At 40.9% G+C, this 22,335-nt stretch overlaps 1 protein-coding gene across 2 annotated transcripts in view; it reads right to left on the bottom strand.

The window, feature by feature from the left end:
- Positions 1 to 22,335, bottom strand: part of ITK (IL2 inducible T cell kinase) — an 85,746-nt gene that overhangs the window by 61,318 nt on the left and 2,093 nt on the right. The window contains exon 1 of one of the 2 annotated variants that reach the window (XM_003818979.5): positions 12,508 to 12,680. The exons of the other annotated variant lie outside the window; for it this stretch is intronic. Coding sequence (XP_003819027.1) covers positions 12,508 to 12,645 — 138 coding nt within the window. The 5' untranslated portion in view covers positions 12,646 to 12,680. Of the gene's footprint in view, positions 1 to 12,507; positions 12,681 to 22,335 lie in introns of those variants that run through there. 2 annotated transcript variants of the gene reach the window in all.

Raw genomic sequence — 22,335 nt, 5'->3', positions numbered from 1 at the left:
GTGTAACCTAGATAGAGATACTTAGTTTCTTTAAACCTCAGCCTTCTCATAAATTACATGGGGATAACAATAGGATAACATAATGAATGTGGTTATTGTGAATATTTATGATATAAGACATATAAAACACTTAACCTTGATGCTATGAAACACAGCGAGAACTCATTAAATATTGGCTGTTATTATTTCAGATTTTATATTGGTTACACATGAAATGTCTGACTTCATTTTTAGGGTGCGTTCTTGGGGTCATGCTTGTATTTTGACAACATGCTTTCTTATGAGACACACAGTTATTAATCACCCTAAAGGTATTACTTCCTGGAAAGATTTCCATGTTTGGCTAATCTCCATCACTTTTTGTGAATTCCTGATATAATTGGCAGAGATACACAATTTCCACTTAAAAACAAAGAGAGATAGGGTCTCGCTCTGTAGCCCAGGCTGGAGTGCAGTGGTGCAATCATAGCTCACTGCAACCTTGAACTCCTGGGCTTAAGCAATCCTCGTCCCTCAGCTTCCCAAATAGCTGGACTATAGGTGTGCACAACCATGCCCAGCTAATTTTTTTATTTTTTGTTTTTGTGGAGATGGGATCTCACTATGTTACCCAGGCTGGTCTCAAACTCGTGCCCTCAAGAAATCCTGTAACGCCAACCTCTCAAAGTGTTGGTATTACAAATGTGAGCCAAGTTTCCATGTTTTTGAACTGCAAGAGTCTTTAGAAATCATTCAGTCCAACTTTATAACGTGAGAGATGAGGACAATGAGGTTTCAAGGTGACTTTCTAAACTGGCTTTGTCTTTTCATTTCTACTATTCAATTTACACCCCGGGGGGACGGGTCACAGAGTTGGAAGATAACTTGTTCATCCCTGAAAGTAAGGGACAGGCCAAGGGGCATAGGGTTCTGGGCAGTTTCCCTGCCCTGCTTCAAGCAGAGAACTTCCACTTCTCTCTGTTTTATATGTGGGGATGGTGATGACTTGTATAATTTTATATTAAAATGTTTTTTAAATTTTGAAAAAGCATTGATCAGCTGAATCCTTTGATTTTATGGACAAGAAAGCTAAATCCCAGAGAGAGTAAAGAATTAGCCCGGTGACCCGGATCCAAATCTCTTTTCTATTAGGCTGCCCTGTTGTTCCTTGCTCACCTCATCTGCTTTTCTGGAATTACAGCCTGAGAATTTCAGTGTCATAGGCCCTGTCTAAAACTAAAACTAACTTCTATGGAACAGTCAAAAGTGGCTCCTGTGACACCTTCTTGTATTTCATTTGCTCCTTGATAAGGTGTTTCATGACCTAACCCAAAGAGCTCATTCATGGGAACCTTTCAGACCACCCTTACTCTGTGACAGTCAGTTCGGGGATTCAGGTTTTGCAGAGTAGGAGACCTTTTGGCACCCCTTAAATCCAACTATGCAGGTGGTGGGTTCATCTACATACATGTGACACTGACTTTAAATCAAACCATCTCACCTATGTATAAAAGATCACATATTTTCCCCTCTCTCTCACTAAAACATTCAAAATGGAGTACTTGAAAAACACATCAGTGAGATTCTTTTGTTTCTATTAGTTCCTTTTTAGAAACATAATCTTCTCTAATGGTTCTGAAAACAAACATGGTGCCGCTTTTGGTGGCCCACGCACTGCTTCTTCAATCTCTTTGGAAGATGATGTAGCAACAAATGATCAAGACCAGAAAATGTTCTTACCCTGTGACACAATTATCCTATTTGGGGCACTCTATCCTAAGAAGCTGATTTTAAAAATGAGACAGCCCTATATTATGTGTACTGCTTTTTTTTGGTGTTTTCATTATACCTGGAAACAACCTGAATGTTGAACCATAGCTAACAGATAAGTTCACCTATTCCTCCACGTATATAAAATAGATAAGCATGTTCTTGCCATGAACTGACTCAACCATTAAAAAATCATATATATAAAAAATGATTACTTTGGAGGCATTGTAGATATATGGAAATACATTTATATGAAAGAATAGATAGAAAAGTAGAATATAAAATTGTCATGCATTATGATTATAACTCTGCAAAAGATACGTCTGCATGAGGGAAAAGACCAGTGCTGACACAGATAGTAAATTGATGTCTTCAGACTGAATTATAGAAAACATTCTGAATGTACTTGGTTCATTAATTTTTTTTGACAATATGAGGATCAGAATATTCCTTGCTCTGTCTTGAGATTAATCAAAGCTGATTTAACTCAATTCTAATTTGGTTTCAGTCTTTGCTGCTACTGTCTATCTGAGCTCAGTGTTGATCCTGACGCAGGTTATACACCAGGCACTTTCCCATCAAAACATGGAGTGAGATGATTCTGGACAAAGTACCCCCAGGAAGAAGGATGCCACAAAAAAGTTAAAACATAAGACCACTGCGGAGGTTGCAGTGAGCCGAGACTGTGCCACTGCACTCCAGCCTGGGTGACAGAGTGAGACTCCGTCTCAAAAATAAAAAAATAAAATAAAGAAATAAATAAAAAAACATAAGACAACTGAAGAACAACTCGTAGGATGGGACACTACACAATGGCCCAGGAGACCACTGCAGGAGACTGTACCCGGCTTCCTGGCTTCTATTCTTGGCCATTGTATAATCTGCTGACCCCATAGCTGTCAGTTCACTTCTAGATGGAGGGACTCACACCCACTGCTTCAACCTTGGAAACTTTTCATGGGAGTTGGAATCAAATCCAAACTCCTTGCCATGATCCACAAGGGCCTGCAGAGTTTGGCTTCTGCCCCTCGTCTTGTGCCCCTCTCTTGAACTCTGCATGTTCAAATCTCTGTTCCTCACACAAGCCAAGCTTTTTCCTTCCTCAGGGTCTTTGTACTTGCCGTACCCTGCCCAGAATGCTCTTTCCCATTTCTTCATTTAACTAGTTATTTCCTCAAACTTCAGTTTAGCTATAAATTCCTTCTCTGACCACCCCACCTCCCAGTTCAGCCAGAGTGGCTGCCTGGTCTTGCCATAGAACCTACCACATTCTCTATCTGCCCTATGCAGTTATACACTTGCTTGCTGTCTGTCCCATCCCCTAGAATGCAAGCTATTAGGGTGGTGCACAAGTAATTGACCTCAATTAAAAACCTCAATTACTTGTGCACCAACCTAAGACACCTGCCTCCATTACTTACCACTGCGTTCCTCACATCTAGGGTGGTGCCTGGCACAGAGCAGCTATTTACAAAATGTTTGCTGAACAAATGAATAAATTGAAATGTACCAACACAGAAACGTTTCCTTGATACAGAGTCAATAAAAACAAACAAACCAATAATAATCATAATAAAGATATGGCACAATATATGAAGTTTGGGGGGAAGAATCCCTATAGTTGAATTTTTATAACAAACAGTTATAATTTCTGTGACTTTTTAAATATCAGAAAAGGAAAAATATAATGAGAAGCCTACTTACAAATAACTTTAGGTTAATAGGAATTATATGGCAACATAAGACATAAGAACCTGTATCTAGCTCTTATTTTATTAAAATACAGAAAACTTTTACTGAATTTCAAGGAACTGAGAAGACTGTTGATCCAAAAGGGGACTTTTATATGCATGGGAAGGCATTACAGACCTGTTTTCTCCTTAGGATCACTTTTAGTGAGGCCTCTGAGTGTCATGAAGCCAAACCCAAACTGACCTCTGGATGAAAATTATGTCCTGGAAGGTCTACTTTTTCCAGTAGGCCTCATAATTCACTGATGAATGGGAGGAATGTATTATTAGTTGGTTAAGAAAATGAGGGTGGAATGAGGATTTACTATTTGGTCCATGAACATTTGCGAAGAGCTTTAAAATAGTTTTTTGTAGACACGATTTCCACGTTTGATATTTACATGTCTTGTTTTACATGGAGCTTGTAGTTCAAGAAACTGAGCTCTTCTTCTTTTCCTTTATTCTTTTTTGAGACAGCACCTTGCTGTGTCGTCCAGGCTGGAGTGCAGTGGTGCGATCTCAGCCTACTGCAACCTCTGCCTCCTGGGTTCAAGCAATTCTCCTGCTTCAGCCTTTCAAGTAGCTGAGATTACAGGCATATGCCACCACGCCTGGCTAATTTTTTGTATTTTTAGTAGAGATAGGGTTTCGCCATGTTGGCTAGGCTTGTCTCGAACTCCTGAGTTCAGGTAATCCGCCCGCCTTGGCCTCCCAAAGTGCGAGGATTACAGGCATAAGCCACTGTGCCCAGCCTGAAACTGAGCTCTTCTGCTTTCTTTCAGACTGAGTCAGAATCTAAACTCTCATGTTTACAGTATTTCTCTGTGGGCTATTTCTACTGCAGAAACTGATGAATGGGTGTACCAGTCCCTGAACAGTAGGAATCAAATCTAATTTTATTGTGAGAAAAGAAAATATCAATACAACGGTTATCTCCATAAAACATTAACCTCACATTACACAGGCAAAGATCAATTCATGATGACACTCCATTAAAACAGATGCAAACTGTGCATGTCTCAGTTGCAAAGTACTTTGCTTGGGCCCTTCCTTGTCTCTGTGTGGCTAGACAAGGCCCACATTTTTAGCTTTCAGATGCTTTTCTGAATGCAACATGAGTTATGTGACCTTCATTCATTTCCCGGATATTTACTGACCACCTACTACAACTAACCAGTGCCCAGAACTGTTTTAGATGATGGTGATACTGTGATGAAGAAGACAGTCAAGATCTCTGCTTTCATGGAACTGCCCTTCCATTAGATGGACAGACAGAAATTAAACAGGGAAGCAGATCCATAAACCTAACAAATAAATGCAGATACTAAGGTATCTATGTGCTTTGAAGAGGTGGGAAATAAATCAACAACAGAATTAGCCAGGCGTGGTGATGCACTTCTGTAGTCCCAGCTAGTCGGGAGGATCACTTGAGTCTGAAAGGCAGAGGTTGCAGTGACCCAAGATTCCGCCACTGCATTCTAGCCTGGGTAACAGAGCAAGACCATGTTTCAGACAAACAAGCAAACAAACAAACCCTCCTGCAAAAATCTGGGGTGTTTGAGACAGTGGAAACAGCTAATGCAAAGATCCTGCATCCTGAGAATGAGTGCCATTTTATGTGTGTGTCTCACTTGTCTCACCCTAGTCCTGGCCCTGTACAAAGGCCCTGCTGAGACCTTGAGCTTGGAGTGCTTATGGTTCAGGAAGAAGGCAGATGTGACAGAAGCACATAAAGGGAGTGTGGTGTGAAGTGAAATAAAGAAGGCAGGCTTGGACCACAGGATGAAGGGTCTTGAAGGGCATAGTTGAGAATTTATTTAAATACCCTAAATAGCCATGGAGGGTTTTAAGGTAGAAAGTAGTATCTGATTTAAAATTTTAAGGTTCATTCTAGGTGTTGTGCGGATAACAGACTGTAAAGAACTTCAAATGCCAGCAGAAGCCCAGCTGGAAGGCAACTGAATGACATGGGAATGAAGAGAAGAGAGCCCATGACTGCTCAATGTCACAAGTAAAAATGCCTGGGTAGTTTTAAGAATATTATCTGCATGGCGAGGCATGGTGGCTCATGCCTGTAATCCCAGCACTTTTGGAGGCTGAGGCAGGAGGATTGCTTGAGCCCAGGAATTTGAGAACAGCCTGGGCAATATAGTGAGACCCTGTCTCTATAAATTTTTTTTTTTTAAATAGCCAAGCATGATGGTGCATGCCTCTAGTCCCAGAAACTCAGGAGGCTGAGGCAGAAGGATCACTTGAGCCTGGGAAGCTGAGGCTACAGTGAGCTGTGATCACACCACTGTACCCCAGCCTGGGCAACAGAGCAAGGCTCTGGGTCAAGAAAAAAAAAAAAGAATATTATCTACAGAGGCTTTAGCTGTAAAAGGCAAGGAAGGAGGGGTAAGACAGGCAGAGGAAAAAGGAGAAAAGAGTTGCTTAATTCTCCTAAAAAGAGTTGAGGGCTGGGACCCGGCCCTCCTGCTAGTTCCTACATGTGCCTTTCTGACCCAGCACTTGAAATTCCAACCACCTGAATATCTGAATCTTCCTCTTCCTTGTCCAAGGATAGGCCACACACTACTGCCTCCAGGGAGTCTTTGTTACTTGTTTCTACACCCAGTAATCTCCCTTTTGAAGTCCTATGTCACTTGCCTTGGTCTCTATTATTTGGGTATTGAACCTTCTCTATTTGAGCTTCGTTTGTGTCTCTAACCTCTCCAGCTGAATCCATACCTTATGTCCTTACTCCCTCCTTTCTTTTCTCCCTTTCTCCTTTTATTCCTTCCACAAATGATGCATGAGTGAATAGTGTGTGCCAGACACTCTTGTAGACACTGGCAAGGCCATCTTTATCAACTTGGGTGCCTGCTCTCATAAAACTGATAGTTCAATGGAGGGTGAGGTGGGTAAATGACATTAATACATCATCACATTAACAAATGAGTAGTTACAACTTCAGCATGTGCTGTGAAGAAAGGACACCTGGTGCTGTGGTAGAACAGGACAGGAGGACATGACTTAGTCTAGGGACATCAAGGAAGGCTTTCCCAAGTAAGTGACACTTAAAACGGAGGCTTTAACATTGAAGAAAACCTGGTGTGGTTGGATTCCAGACATGAGGGAAAGTGAGACATGAGCTGAGACAGACGAAACCATGTGGTAGATTCTGCTGGTGTCCATCCTTAGGGCAATGGGGAGAGCCGCTGGAGGGACACATCAGCGTCTGATGAAGGTCATCAGGACTTGACTACAGTCACATGTGAAAAGCTGGTGCTGGTTGCCATGTGGAGGATGAAGTGGCAGGCAGGGGTGAAGCGGGTGCAGGGAGACCATGAGAGGTGGTAGCAGTCCCAGGTGAGAGATATCCTGACTGTCCCAGGTGAGAGATATCCTGTGGGAATCTGGGGAGATTCTAGGGGAACTTTAGGAGGCAAAGCTTGCCAAGGCTTTCTCTCTCTCTCTCTCTTTTTTTGAGACGGAGTTTCACTCTTGTTGCCCAGGCTGGAGTGCAATCGCACAATCTTGGCTCTCTGCAACCTCTGCCTCCTGGGTTCAAGCAATTCTCCTGCTTCAGCCTCCTGAGTAGCTGGGATTACAGGCACCTGCCACCATGCCCGGCTAACTTTTTGTGTTTTTAGTAGAAATGGGGTTTTACCATATTAGCCAGGCTGCTCGTGAACTCCTGCCCTCAGGTGATCCACCCGCCCCAGCCTCCCAAAGTGCTGGAATTACAAGCATGGGCCATCGTGCCCGGCCTCTCTCTCTCTCTTTTTTTTTTTTTTAAGACACATAGCGGGGCTTCTTGAAGTGAATAAAGACAAAGATTTGTCCTGGGGCATTTGTGGAAAACATAGAGGTCCTAAAATATTTCATTGCAGAAGACCCATTTGGCAGGGGGTACCAATTTTCAGGACTGTCCTTTACATTGGGGACTTCAGAGCAAGAATGTATTGCATACTGTGTAATAACCCAATGGAATCCCTGATTACCTATGAGTAACAACTATGGTAATAAGTACTATTTATCAGAGAGTAATGTAGACTCTAGAGACGTGGGACATCAGGCAAGTTGTTTAAACCCTCTTTGTCTCAATTTCTTGACCTACAAATTGGGGTAATAACAGTTCCTAACTTACAGAGTGGTTATAATGGTTAGGTGAAATAATTCACATTTTTGCACAGTGTTGGACATGTAGTAAGTGCTCAGTAAATGTTAGTTACTATCTTATTAGAATAAAGGTGACCTCCATCTTATTAAAAGGAAATAAGATCATGAAAGAATGTTTAATTATTTTATTTTATTTTTGAGACCAGGTCTCAGCCTGTTGCCCAGGCTGGATTACAGTGGCGTGATCACAGCTCACTGCAGCCTCAACCTCCTGGGCTCAAGGGATCCTCCCACCTCACCCTCCTGCGTAACTGGGACTACAGGCATGCAGCACCACATCTGGCTTTTTTTTTTTTTTTGTAGAGACGGAGTCTCACCATGTTGCCCAGGCTGGTCTCAAATTCCTGGGCTCAAGTGATCTGCCCACCTCGGCCTCCCAAAGTGTTGGGATTACAGGCATGAGTCTCTGTGTCTGGCCTTGCTTAATTATTTTAAAAACATAGGCCAGGCGCGATGGCTCACATCTGTAATCCCAGCACTTTGGGAGGCCGAGGTGGGCAGACCATGAGATCAGGAGTTCGAGACCAGCCTGGCCAATATGGTGAAACCCCGTCTCTACTAAAAAAAATACAAAAATTAGCTAAGAATGATGGCACGCACCCGTAGTCCCAGCTAGTCAAGAGGCTGAGGCAGAAGAATCACTTGAACCTGGGAGGCAGAGGTTGCAGTGAACCGAGGTGGCACCACTGTGCTCCAGCCTGGGTGACACAGCAAGACTCTGTCTAAAAAACAAAAAAAGGTAGTTTTTTAGAGAATTGCACAGCATTATATAATTTACACAAAATCACACAGATCAAATGTGAGCTAGTCTTTGACCCAGATCTGTCTGATTCCAGAAGCAGTGTTTGTGATCACTAGCAGTAATGCTTTCAAAAGCAAGGAAAGGGGACCATCTCCCCACCTACCATCTTTAATTTAGAAAGGATGCTTGCTGCAAGCAGGAGATGGTTCTGTTGCTAGATAAGACTGTAGGCTAAAGGGAAAAGGCCGTGAGGAGTGGAGACCCTCACCCAGATGCTTACTGCAATGGTGATCTTGACTGTTTCTCTTGTTCCATGTAAATGATAATGCCTCCCACATCATAAGGAGCACAGCACACTTGATCCCTAAGGGGCAAAGAGTCATCAAAATAGGAGAACCTTTCCAGTTCTCCAGAGGGGCTTTCAGAAGATCAAGGTGGTGCTTGGGCAAAATTGTGAGTAATAATCACCTTACCATGTAGCAATTGGTAAAAAGCTTATAACACACTTTTCTCATGAAATACTCAACATCACTTGAAGTAGGTAGTGTTGGGGTCCTTACTTTACAAATAGGACACAGGCAGAAAGAGGTCAAATGTCTGGTCTGAGATCCCACATCTAGAAAGTGGCCACATGAGCCACACCAATCTATGATGCTTTATTCCCATCTAGGCTGCCTCTTCCATCCTGTGCTTACTCAAAGTGCCTGAGGCTCTCCACTTTCCCTTTACCACTGAAAAGGATCCGATATCAGTCACGTGCAAATAAGTATGCTGTTTAGTTGGTGGCTACCTCTCCAAGGATCATTTGTACTTAGGCTTGCCAACGGTGTGCTGGACTCGGCTTGTACTGGCCCGAGGTAGCTAATTGTTAAGTTTTCAGGAATCTGTGAGCCAGCAGACATCACATTGATAGTTTAAAATGGGCCATGATGGGAATATTTACACCAAAGGAATTGGCAAACACTATGAATCAGGGCTCTCCAACAAGCCCCGTACTCGGATTCCTAAGCATTTACCAGCACATCCATGTGCCCTTATCTCTCATTGTCCTCTGTCATAGAATTTCAGGCATCAGGGACAACTTGGAAAAAAATTGACAGGCACAGGAGAGCCTCTGAAATCATGTCTGTCTGCAAGCTACCACCTGCCAAATCTATGCTTCTCTCTGGCCCACGGCTCCAGCAAGATGAAGGCGCTTCTTGGCCCCTCTGAAAACACTTGCACATCTCAACAGGAAAAACAGGCATCGAACACCAGAACTAAGTCCATGTTAAAGTAAAACCTCAATCAATTAGTATTATAATGACAATAGGCATGATTTTTTAGGTTAGAATAAACATACTTGATTTCTAGAATTACAGAATGTGTTCTTGAGTATGTAGAAGGGTTATTTTTCATATGGTGTTATAAATTCATAGAATATGAGAACTGCAAGAATCATAATTTTACACATGAGAAAAGAGAAAAAGAAGCTCTGACACCCGACACCCTAAGAGGGGCAATAACTGGCCAAACAGCTCATAATGCGTGTATATCTACCCCACAAAACTTATATTTAGCCACAGAATAGAAGGAATCCAGGACCCTGATCTTAGCTTGACTTTGAAGAATCCTTGAATATCTCCCATAATTTGAAAATGAATTGTTATGACAGCCTGCTAGCTTCTGTAGAGACATGAAAGGGATACAAATAATGGTTAATTTTTACTAGATGCTTACCAGATGACAGGGCCTATGCTAAGTACCTAATATATTAAGTTGAATTGTTTGAAACTTCTAATATCTGATATTCGATCTGCCAAATAATTTCAAAAAGTTCAGCCTAAAGACATTATACCTCTGAGTCTTTGCCATCTTCCTATGAAATGGGTACTATTATCACACCCATTTTACAGATTGAAAATGAAGCCTTTAATTTAAAAATGAAAATGTTCTTCCCATAAGTGTAATGTTATTTACTTATGAGTAATATTAATGCAGCCTTGTGTGCAAATTGGTGGCCTGAAACCATGTAGTATACCTAAGACATGAACAATAATAACTCACATATATTACCTTTCTCAGGGAACTTGGATAAATTTCTAATTAATAAACTTCTATAATAATTAAATAATTAAAGAAATACTTTTAAAATGTTATTTATAAGAGTAAAAAAGGCATTAGAAAACAAGAAATTTGATGTTTGGACATGTATTCTCTATATCTCACATGGAAGAATTAGAAACTGTAGCCTAGGGCTCCCCAGAATGAAGTAATTGTCTTGAAATTTTCCATAATGCTCAGATAAAGAAGTAGGGTGATTTTACAACCTTGTCTACATGCAAATTATGACCAATAATATTCTGAATTAAGGCCATCTGGTTTTGTGATTATTTGCAAATAATATTGAGCTGAATTCACAATCAGTTCACAAATAGCAGTTGGGCTAAGCAATTATTAATACTAACTAAATGAGATGATACTATGTTGAATCAGAAAAACGAACTGGTGAAAACTGCAAAATGGACTTTGAAAAAATATTTAAAGGTACATGACTGTTCTTTCAATATGAAACAAAAACTTTAAATGTTCCATTCACAAAAAAGCATTGAGTAATGCCATGCAATTTATTAGCTCTACATGATAAATCCCCCAAGTTCACAAACTGGGCTCCTGGCCACCTAGCAAAGAGGACTTGCACGTAATTCCATGTGTTTTCTGATTGACTGGCAAATTGTTATCGGTAAGAGTCTGATAATAAGACAAGCAATTCTTTTCACTTCTAAAGAGGCAGAGCTATTTCGCCTGCAACTTTTTTGTTTTCTGTATTTTTGTAATTCACAAAAGACATGCAACACCTGCAACTTTAAAAAGTGAGGCATCCATAGGCTCTATACCCAGCCTGACCTCCTCTGGAGCTCCATCTCATGAAGTGCTTTAAACCCTGGCACGCCAAAGAATCCCAAACTCATGCCACCACCTACTAAGTCAGACTCCAACAAAGAATTGGAGCACTTTTGTTTCTAAGTGACCATCAGGCACCTAATATTATTTTCCCTTCAGTAAAATATAAGTGATAATCCTTGTCCTACCCCACTAATGATGTAAAAATAATATAACCATACAGTAAGAAATCAAACATGCTTTGAAAAATTGCAGCATAGGGCTAAACAAGAGCCACTGCATAAAGCAAAGAAGTTTTGAAGAAGAAAGGGATCTTGAAGGTTGTTATTTCCAGTTTTTTCATTTTATGAAGAAAGAACCTGAAATAGGAGGTAGATATTTGCCCAGACTGGATCACCTACTGAGAAGTAGAGTTTGGTCTCCTGACCCTTTGTCCAATGCTTTTTCTACCAAACTACATTATTAGGATTATTCCTGTTGCTTTTGTTATTAGTGATGTTAAGAAGCACGAGACTATTTTTAGATAAAGAGATAGACTGACCTAGCAAAGCAGCCATACTCCTTCTGGGTAAGAACCGCTGGTCTGCACTGCAGAAACTTTGTTCTTAATAACCCTGGTGTCCTAAGAAGTCTATCAAGAGATGAAGAGGTTTGCCATTGTGCCTTACAACTTTTAGATAATTAAATGCCTGGGAAATCTTATTTCAAGATCAGGCAAGCGACGAGTATTGAGACAAACAGAGTCATTCATGAAAACGTTAACACCGAATCCAAAACTTAACCATTCTAAACACCAGTTTCTTCCACTAAAAAATAAGAAAGCTGGGGTAGATCATCCCATTGAATGCTAGTGTTGTATTAATCTATGTTTCATTAAATTTAGTATGTTTCATTAAATTTAGTATGTTTCATAGAAAGTTCAAGTTTTATCGAATCATAATACTTGCTACCTAAAATGTTATTCATAATTTAAAAACCAAACATAACCTTGCAGGGGGAAAAAGCTGATGAATGTTAAATTTACAGTTTTTAGAACTGAAATCACCTAGCACCACCATTTCACCTCTTGACTGCTCTCTGCATTCTCCTCTGATTACTTTTACTGTACTTTTTATGTTGTTACAATAAGCATGTTTGTGTTTCCTGTGTTCTATTTTATGCTATGTATATACTTTTGCATTAGCCCAGTCCAAACATAAAATGCTATGCGAAAAAAGACAAATGAAACTGCTCACATACCCCATGACGATCTTCAAAGTATGCCAGGCTGGCTTTGGTTAACACAAAGAAGCGGACTTTAAAGTTCGAGGGAGAAGTTCTTCTCTTTTGTTGGGATTTCTTGATGAGCTGTTCTTCCAGGAGGATAAAGTTGTTCATGATCCAGTTCTTGAAAGGTGGTGCACCTTGGGCATCACCTCTTAGCACAACCAAAGGAAAGAGTTTTGGGGCAAAGAATGCAATGTGGAGGCAGTTGATCTTCAGAGAGCTGCTCAAGGGCAACTTGCCTTCAACGTTATCTTTCTATCAACGTTCAGCCAACATAGCTGAGCTTCTCCTCTGATGTCAAAGGCCGAAACCACATCCTTTCAAAATTCACAAAACGAGGAGGCATATGTAAAAAATACATACAGCCTTTGCTAATGGCTTGAAATGATATTTGAAAAACTGTAAACTCAAAATTGTGGTAAGGATTACAGTTTAATCTTTATAGTTCCTGGTTTAATCCATCCAGCAGTTAAAACATGTAGCACAAGGAGTAAGGACAATGTGTGGTTTTGCTTACCATGATATACTCAGCAACCATCACAGTGCCTGACACATAAAACAGATGTTCAAGAAAAATTTGTTGAATGGATCATCACCAAATTGGGTTGGACAATTAAAAGAGGTAATGAGCACAAAACCCTCACACATTAAAGTGAAGAAATATGTTGCTGAAGTTTATTAGTTTTTAAGATTTAAATTAAAGCCCATAGAAATTTCTCAATGCTACATATAGATGACTGCCTTTCTGTCCTGACGTTTTGTGGAAGAGTGAAAAATAAGTGAATCCTTCAGAATGGCATAATAAACAAAGTATATGTGGGCTTTGAAAACAGACAAACTTGTGTTGGATTCCCAGCTCTGTCACTTACTAAGCTGTTTCTCTTTGAGCAAGCCATGACTTCTCTGATCCTTAGCTTCCTTGTGAGGGTCCTTTGGAGGACTGAATCCCATACATCTTATGAATGGTAGGTGCTAGTCATACATGTTACCTTAGAGTTAGTACATAGTTGAAGTATAATGTGTGACAGTTACCTCTACTATGTTAATAATCAAGAGATTTTAGTGTAAGCAGATATTGCATGTAGTGGGTAGGGATAAATAATAAATGAAACAATAATTATTGCTGTATAGGAGTGAAATTCTCCAATATTTATTTTTAAATGTAAATTACCAGACAACAGCCTAATTTTATTTCATATACTGGATGCCCCAGCATAATCAAGACACCCAGGAGGGTACGGTACTGATATATTTTAAATTACCTCCCCCATTCTGAGATTCTTAAGACATATGTGTGGAAATACACTGCCCAAACAAGATAGTATTTTTTTTTTCTGAGTATGGGCTTGAGGTAGGGATTGCTACTATTCCCAAATAGCTACTCTCTCCTTCTTACTAGAGTAACTGAATCCCTGACAGTTATCTGGGCATCTGGCCAGCAAGAATAAAGACTACAAATTTTAGCCTCCCTTGTAGCTAGGTGTAGCTGTATGACTGTCTTCTGGTCAACTGAATGTAGCAGAAGTCGTGTGCACAACTTCTAGGAAATTTCCTTAGTGGGATCTGTCATCCCCTTTTCTTTCCCTTTTCCTCCTGCCTTCTGACTAGAATATTGAGGTAACAGTTGGAGCTGAAGCAGCTATCTAGTATCATGAGGTGGAAATTGAATGTTGAGGACAATGGAGTATAAGATAGAAAGAGCCTGGGACCCTGGTGACCATGGATCTTCCATGCCAGCCCTGGATTACATTTTTTAATATCTATTTTCTAAGTCTCAGTTATTTTGAGGTTTCTGTCACTACCAGCAAACCTAGATAATACAGTGCTATCTTCTCAAACTAGACTACAAACTCCTCTGAGAAAAGTACATTTTACACCTGCTTGGTTCAGATGAAAAGATTTACAGACTTCACAAAGTGTTCTCATCCGGGAAAACAAAATATCATCAGTAGCTGTTGCAATACTTAGGAGTTTTTCATTTGCTCAGTCTACATGGAGTGTCATCGTAAGTAATTTTATTCTCTTTCTCATAGAGCCATCAAACCCACTAACTGAGACTCATCTTTGCCAACTTTTAAATGCAAACTTAGGAGGCTCAATATTTTTTTCTCACTTTAAGGAAAACATAAACAAAAACAAATAGTCCCTTTGTTTGTTTTGGTTTTAAAAAGTTCACTTCATAGGAGCCAAATTCAAGGAGTTCCCACTTGCCAAAGATGGAACAATTTGAGTATCAAAAGGAATAATAATTGCCATGAATTGAAGAACAACAGCAAAAATGTTAAAACAATGAGTTCAAAAGAGAATTGAAAAAAGCATCCCAACCTTTTGACCACTTTTGGAGGATGCTGAAGAACCAACTTGTTTTTCTGAAAACTGGAAACAAAGGAAAAAAATAAAACATATTGCTTGCTTTTCTTGAAGAATTATCTTTCAATTCAGTAATCAAGTATTTAATGAGGAAGTTCTTTTTTCCGAGAAACTAATCAATGAAGGAGTGACAGAATACTATCGTTTTGCAATGCCAATGAAATAATAAATGTAGGCAATGATCATCAATGGCTGTTAAAATTATTACGCAAAAAGCCAATAGGAAAATGTATAACTGTCATATGAAGCTGACAGCACTGTAACACACTGATTAATCTTAAAAGAAGGACAACCAGACATTGTATGTCTCCTGAGGTGAAGCAAGAGGAAGTACACAAAACTGGCAACTCGGGAGTCTTGCCAAGAGAAAACAAAATCAAACACAAATCTAATCAAACTTCGAGATATAAATTCGAGTTTACAGGAAATACAAGAGATAAACGAACCTGACAAATGACACTGTGGAGATGCAATTGGATGAGTCCAGAATACAAAACATGCTAAGGACAAATGACTCAGTATCAGTAACAAATAAGTCATAGAGGGCAGGGCACGGTGGCTCATGCCTGTAAGCCCAGCACTTTGGGAGGTCAAGGGGGTGGATTGCTTGAGCCCAGGAGCTTAAGACCAGCCTGAGCAACATGGTGAAACCCTTTCTCTACAAAAAATTAGCCAGGCATGGTGGCACACACCTGTAGTCCCGCCTACTCGGGAGGCTGAAGTGGGAGGATCACTTGAGCCCAGTGGGTGGAGGTTGCAGTGAGCTGGGATTGCAGCACTGTACTCCAGCCTGGGTAACAGAGCCAGACTCTGTCTCAAAAAACAAAAGCAAAACAAAACAACAAATAAATCAAAGGGGGAACCCTTAGATTAAAAGAGACTTTAAGAGACATATGAGCATGTTTGGACTTTGGATTAAGAGTTAAGCAAATCAACTGTATAAAGACGTTATGAGACAATTAGACAAATTTGAATGTTAAAGAGATGTTTGATAATACTGAGAAACTTGTTATTTTTTAAGATGTAATAATGGGCTGGGTGTGGTGGCTCACACCTATAATCCCAGCACTTTGGGAGGCTAAGGTGGGCGGATCACGTGAGGTCAGGAGTTCGAGACCAGCCTGGCCAACATGGTGAAATCCTGTCTCTACTAAAAATACAAAAGTCAGTGGAGTGTCGTGCTGTGTGCCTGTAATTCCAGCTACTTGGGAGGCTGAGGCAGGAGAATCGCTTGAACCTGGAGGGCGGAGGTTGCAGTGAGCTGAGATGGTACCACTGCACTCCAGCCTGAGCAACAGAGCAAGACACCATCTCAAAAAAAAAAAAAAAAAAAAAAAAGATGTAATAATGGCACTATTATCATGTTAAAATAGTCCTTATTTTGTATAGAAACATACACTGAATTATTGATAAAACAATAAAATGTTTATGATTTGCTTCATCATAATCCAGTGGAGGGGGAGAAATTGGTAGGGGAAGGGATGAAAAATGTTTGACCATGACTTGACAATCGCTAAAGCTGGCTAATGGGTACATCATTATTCTACTCTCCTTGCACCGACGCACGTTTGAAAATTTCCATAATAAAAAGTTAAGCAAAGAAAAAGGGGCTGGGCGCGGTGGCTCATGTCTGTAATCTCAGCACTTTGGGATGCCGAGGCGGGTGGATCACCTGAGGTCAGGAGTTTGAGACCAGCCTGGCCAACATGGTGAAACCCCGTCTCTACTAAAAATACAAAAATTAGCTGGGCATGGTGGCAGGTGGCTGTAGTCCCAGCTACTTGGGATACTGAGGCAGGAGAATAGCTTTAAACCCGGGAGGCGGAGGTTGCAGTGAGTTGATTGAACCACTGCATTCCAGCCTGGGTGACAAGAGCAAAATTCCGTCTCAAAACAACAACAACAACAACAACAACAATACAAAGAAAAGAAAAAGAAAGCCCAGTTCAGTTCAAGGTAATAATCAAAACTCCAAACATGTATTCAAGTTGATGCTTTTCCTTAACTTTGCATGGGTTTTCTTCAGGATTTGAAGCATGTTGGCTTTTCCACCATGTCCTAACCTCTCTTTTCCCACACACAAACCTGGTTTCTGACACACCTGAGTCGGAAGCTCAGGCTGGAGGGAAAAGAGGAAGAGGGGTAAAGGGTGCAACATTCATGAAGCTGCAGCAGTAATCTGGGGATGATGTCCTTGGGATGTGGTGGATGAACAGTTGCTGCTTTTTCTTGCATGTTTCATGTGCTTTGCTGTTTTCAGAGATTTTCCAGCTGAAGGTTCTGACAACTGTTTCCCTGATGTAGGAGATGCCACTCTCCTTGGCCAAGGAGCCCAACCCTCAGCCAGCCCTTGGGCTTTAGCTGTTCCAGCTCCTGTCGGGATTCATTTGTCCTGTCGGGACATAGGTCGTCCTCTTGGGTAAAATTTCCTTGAAAATGAACCACAGAGGCTGGGCATGGGGGCTCACGCTGGTAATCTCAGCACTTTGGGAGACTGAGGTGGGAGGATCCCTTAAACCCAGGAGTTCAAGACCAGCTTGGGCAACACAGGGAAACCTCATTTCTATTAAATAAAGAGAAAAAAGAGCCAGGCAAGGTGGCTCACGCCTGTAATCCCAGCACTTTAGGAGGCTGAGGTGGGCTGATCACTTGAGGTCAGGAGTTCAAGACCAGCCTGGCCAACATGGTGAAATCCTGTCTCTACTAAAAATACAAAAATTAGTTGGGTGTGGTAGCATTCGCCTGTAGTCCCAGATACTTGGGAGGCTGAGGCAGAAGAATTGCTTGAACCTGGGAGGTGGAGGTTGCAGTAAGCTGAGATCATGCCACTGCAATCCAGCCTGGGGGACAGAATGAGACCCCATCTCAAATGAAGAAAAAAGAAACGGAACCACATACCACTTATTCCCTCCCATGGTTCTACTGGAAGACTCAGGCCTCCTGTCCCAGCCAATGATGGATATACCATTTGCCCCAAGTAGAGCCCCCTTTCCCTCTGACACCGAATAAGTAGCTCTTCCACAAACTTCCACCATTATGTTTCTCCAATGGGATTTAGACACTAGTCCTTATAGCTGCAAAACTCTGGGACTCACACCAAGCTCCCTGAAGAGTCTCTTAAAGTCCCTTTTGGTTGGCTTCTGGTAGATAAGCACCCACCCACCTTCCCCTGTGGGCTAGTGGTGAGAGGAAACACAGAGCCCCCAACATTCTCTCTCTTGCATTTTCATGCCTTGTTTTCTAAAGGCTGAAGGTGGGCGAACGCTATTACTGGCAGAATCTGTTTTGCCTCTTAATGCGTCAAGTGTGGATGGAGGTACTTCATTCCCTTTATCACATTAATACAGGGCTTTGGGGCCGCAACTGAAACTGGGTTGGAAAAAACCTAATTTAACCCAATTTCTGTAACAAAGGAAAAATCAATTCAACCTGGCACTGCTGGGTCCGCTGGTATTTAACGACGACATCAGAGGTTTTGGTTTTCATTCTTTAGTTCTGAGCTGGTTTCATGCATGGGCAAGCTGTCCTCCATGGCAGCAAAATGGCTGCTGGGCTAACATCTTATCAGTGGAGCTAGATCTCTTTCCTTATAGTTCTAGTAAAAGTCCCAGAATTTTGAGTCATTGGCCTAGCTCACATGATATGCTCGCAGGTACCTCAATCATTAGAGCCAAGACAATGGAATATTCATTTGACCCTTTCCTGGCCTGGACACACTCCTGGATCTGGGAGTGGGGTGGAGTCAGCCCTACCCAGCCACATGGACCTACCCATCCACAGATGGGGGAGGGATGGTTCTCTGAGGAACACTAGAGTGTTGCCACTAGAGGTAGGGGAATGGCTGCTGGATCATTGATAAATGATTGCTCTCTTACTGTTACCTAAAACCCATCTTTGTTGCTTTATCTTTTGAAGTCCTACAACTCCAACCTTCTCTAGACCGAGGACTTGCCCTTTGGATAACTCCAGGGCCCTCTTGTGTCCAGGCCAAAGACATCCTTCAATTGTCCTCTTTGGATGTGGCTTTGAAGCCCTTTAATTTCCTTGTGGTTCCCATCCAAACTTAATCAGGTTTATTAATGTCCATTTAAGAATCATATCCAGAATATTTTGGCACCTACATAACTTCTTTCTTCTGAAAACAACAACAACAACACCTTACGTTTGCTAGAGCTATCAATTCTAAGGGGGAAAAATAGCATGAGCACAGAGAGGTATCTGTACAAGATATTTATTGCAGTGTTTTTTTTTTCTTTTTTTGAGACGGAGTCTTGCTCTGTCGCCAGGCTGGAGTGCAGTGGTGTGATCGTGGCTCACTGCAACCTCCGCCTCCCAGATTCAAGTGATTCTCCTGCCTCAGCCTCCCGAGTAGCTGGGATTACAGGCATGTGCCATCATGCCCAGCTAATTTTTTGTATTTTTAGTAGAGACGGGGTTTCACCGCTTTAGCCAGGATGGTTTTGATCTCATGACCTTGTGATCCACCTGCCTCGGCCTCCCAAAGTGCTGGGATTACAGGGGTGAGCCACCGCGCCTGGCTATTGCAGTATTTTTTTGTAATGGAAACTACTTCTCTGTGCATCAATGAGAGACAAGTAAAATAATCTATGGTGCATCCTTACAATGGAACACTACAAGGTTATGGAAACCAATAATGTATATTCATAATGTATCAACCTAAAAAACTTCAGGATATATTGTTAACATGGAAAAGGTGCAGAACAATATGTTTGGCTTGTATGTTTTTATGTTTTGTTTTTATATACAAGCCATACATATTGTTCTATACCTTTTCCAGGTATATTTTGTGTTTATATTAATGTATGTTTAAATGTACATGGTGATAGCAGGAAGTTTGTATATCAAAATTCCAGCATATAAAACTGGAAAGGTAAAGAAATGTTTTGCTTTTTAATTTACATAATTTAAAAGATGATAAAATGGAAGGATTTTTTACTTTCCAATTTAAAATAAAAGAAAAATATGTCATTTGTCAAAAATCATTGGTTTGATTCGTAGAAGACAATAATGACTGAAATGGCTAGTAAACTTAGAGCTAATTTTTTGAAATATATATTTCTGGTAACAAAAGTAAAATATATTCTTGGTGGAAAGAGCAGACCAGCAAATAAATAAAAATTACATCTAATCTCATCCTTCAGAAATAATCAATGTTAATATTTATTTTACATTCTTCCAGTATTTTTTCAGAGTTAAATTTAATATTTACTTAGAATAATCATTTTATCCCAGCTACTGGATCAGTTACCTCCTTCTACCTGTAGACAGTTTCTGATCTTTTTTTTTTTTTTTTTTTTTGAGACAGAGTCTCGATCTGTCACCCAGGCTGGAGTGCAGCACCCAGGCTGGAGTGCAGTGGCGTGATCTTGGCTCACTGCAACCTCCGCCTCCCAGGTTCAAGCGATTATTGTGCCTCGGCCCCCAGATAGCTGGGATTACAGGTGCGCACCACCACACCCAGCTAATTTTTGTATTTTTATTAGAGATGGAGTTTCACCATGTTGCCCTGGTTGGTCTCGAACTCCTGGCCTCAAGTGATCCACCCGCCTCCGCCTCCCAAAGTGCTGGGATTACAGGTGTGAGTGACCGCGCCCAGCCTGATCTTTATTTTTAATGTTAAGTGTTTTATTATGGTGCGAGTGTGTCTGTGTGTGTGAATTTAGCTGCAAGTTTCTTCAATGTAACATTAAATAAATAATATGTAAACGGAGGCAGGACATCTCATGATTTGTAAACAGAGCAAAACAGGGAGTGGAGACAGTGAAGTTGTCCTAAGCCTGTGTGAGCAGGGAAGGATTCCGCTTGGTAGTGGGGCCAAATATGCCGAGCAGGGAGCAGGAAAGAAGCAAGACAGGATGAGAGATAGGAGGGGGAAGACAGGCGGAGCTAGTTGGATCATCATGTTGAGAAATAAAATTATTTTGATCCCCTGTCTGACTTCTTTTTTGTATGTATACCAGTTCATTTTCCTTTTCAACCCAAGGCAGAGAGGCAGGCTGATTTGCATATGGTCCTCAGGGGAAGAGTTAGGTGACTGTAGTCTTTTCAGAGCCAGAAGATAAGGCAGAAATCAGGTTGGCTTCCTGAAGTCCTAGGTGCCCCAGGCTGACCGCAGCTCAGCCCACGCCACCTCTGCTGAGCAACATTGACATAAAAGCACTGTGGATTGTATTTTAGGCCAGGGGATTTACCCAGCCTGTACATGCTGTGTATGGTATGGAAATCTCCCCACCCTCACATCCTGCCTAGCTCACAATGCTCCCCTGGGCTGCACACTCATTGAAAAGGCTATATATAGCTGTCTACTTCCCTTGCTTTTCAAAATCATAGATGAAGAATAAAAGTTATTGACTTGAAACCACTTCCCACAATGCACGTTTAGACTTCAGCCTTCTATAATCTTGTATGTCTGCATATACTGTGCCTTGTATATACTGTTTTGTGTTATCACTCTTCACAGCTCTTCAACCTTAGGCTCACTTAAAATGTATGCAAAACTATCCTTAGAATTGTGATTTTGATTGTTTTTCTTCTTAAGAAACAATTATTGTTGGTTTTGAATATAGTGGTAAAGGGTATTAGAGTCACCGTTCATTCAACCAATTTGTTATCACTCTACTGTGTATTTACTTGCCCTCCTGTTTTCTTCTGTTTTTTCAGTGTGTGTTCTACTGATTGTAAGCTCTCTAAAATTTGGATTCTAGCTTATCCATGCTCTACCACATTCCTCATCAAGAAACATTACCCAAATCTTGTAAATAAAAATCAAGTAAAGCAGGCAATATGTACTTCTGATGTCATATTAAAGCCTTGTTTAACATGCCTGCCCAGGGATTATTTAATTATCTAAGAGAATGATGGAAGACAATGGGATTGGATCTATAAGTCAAGACTGATGTGTTGCTATTATCTTCAATAACTTTATTGAGATATGTTTCATTGACCATAAAATTCATCCATTGAAAGTGTGTAGTTTGGTAATGTTTGGTATATATTCACAGAGTTGTACAGCCCTCTCAATTTAATTTTTAGAACATTTTCAACACCCTAAGAAGGCTATCCATGACTGATGAAAGTCTTACTCTGTGAAGGGAATGTCCTAGAAATGAAGTCTCCATCTTGCTACTTCCCTGAGAGAGCAAGTTGACCGAAGGTAGCTCCTATTACCAGTTCCTTTCAAACACACACACACACACACACACACACTCATACGCACACATACGCACACTTTAAATTTCTCATTAAATAACATATGATGTACCACATATGCTATTTTGCGACATACTTTTTTGTGTGCCCAGTATCTCAGGCCAAGCAACTTGCTTTTTTACTTGCTAATATTTATTGGAAATTGTTCAAATCAGCATACCTAATAGTTGCCTCAAAGTATGCATGGTGGCTGAGCACTTC

The sequence above is a fragment of the Pan paniscus genome, chromosome 4, assembly GCF_029289425.2.
Source record: "Pan paniscus chromosome 4, NHGRI_mPanPan1-v2.0_pri, whole genome shotgun sequence".
Classification (NCBI taxonomy): Eukaryota; Metazoa; Chordata; class Mammalia; order Primates; family Hominidae; genus Pan; species Pan paniscus.
This window is presented reverse-complemented; position numbering and strand designations above follow the sequence as displayed.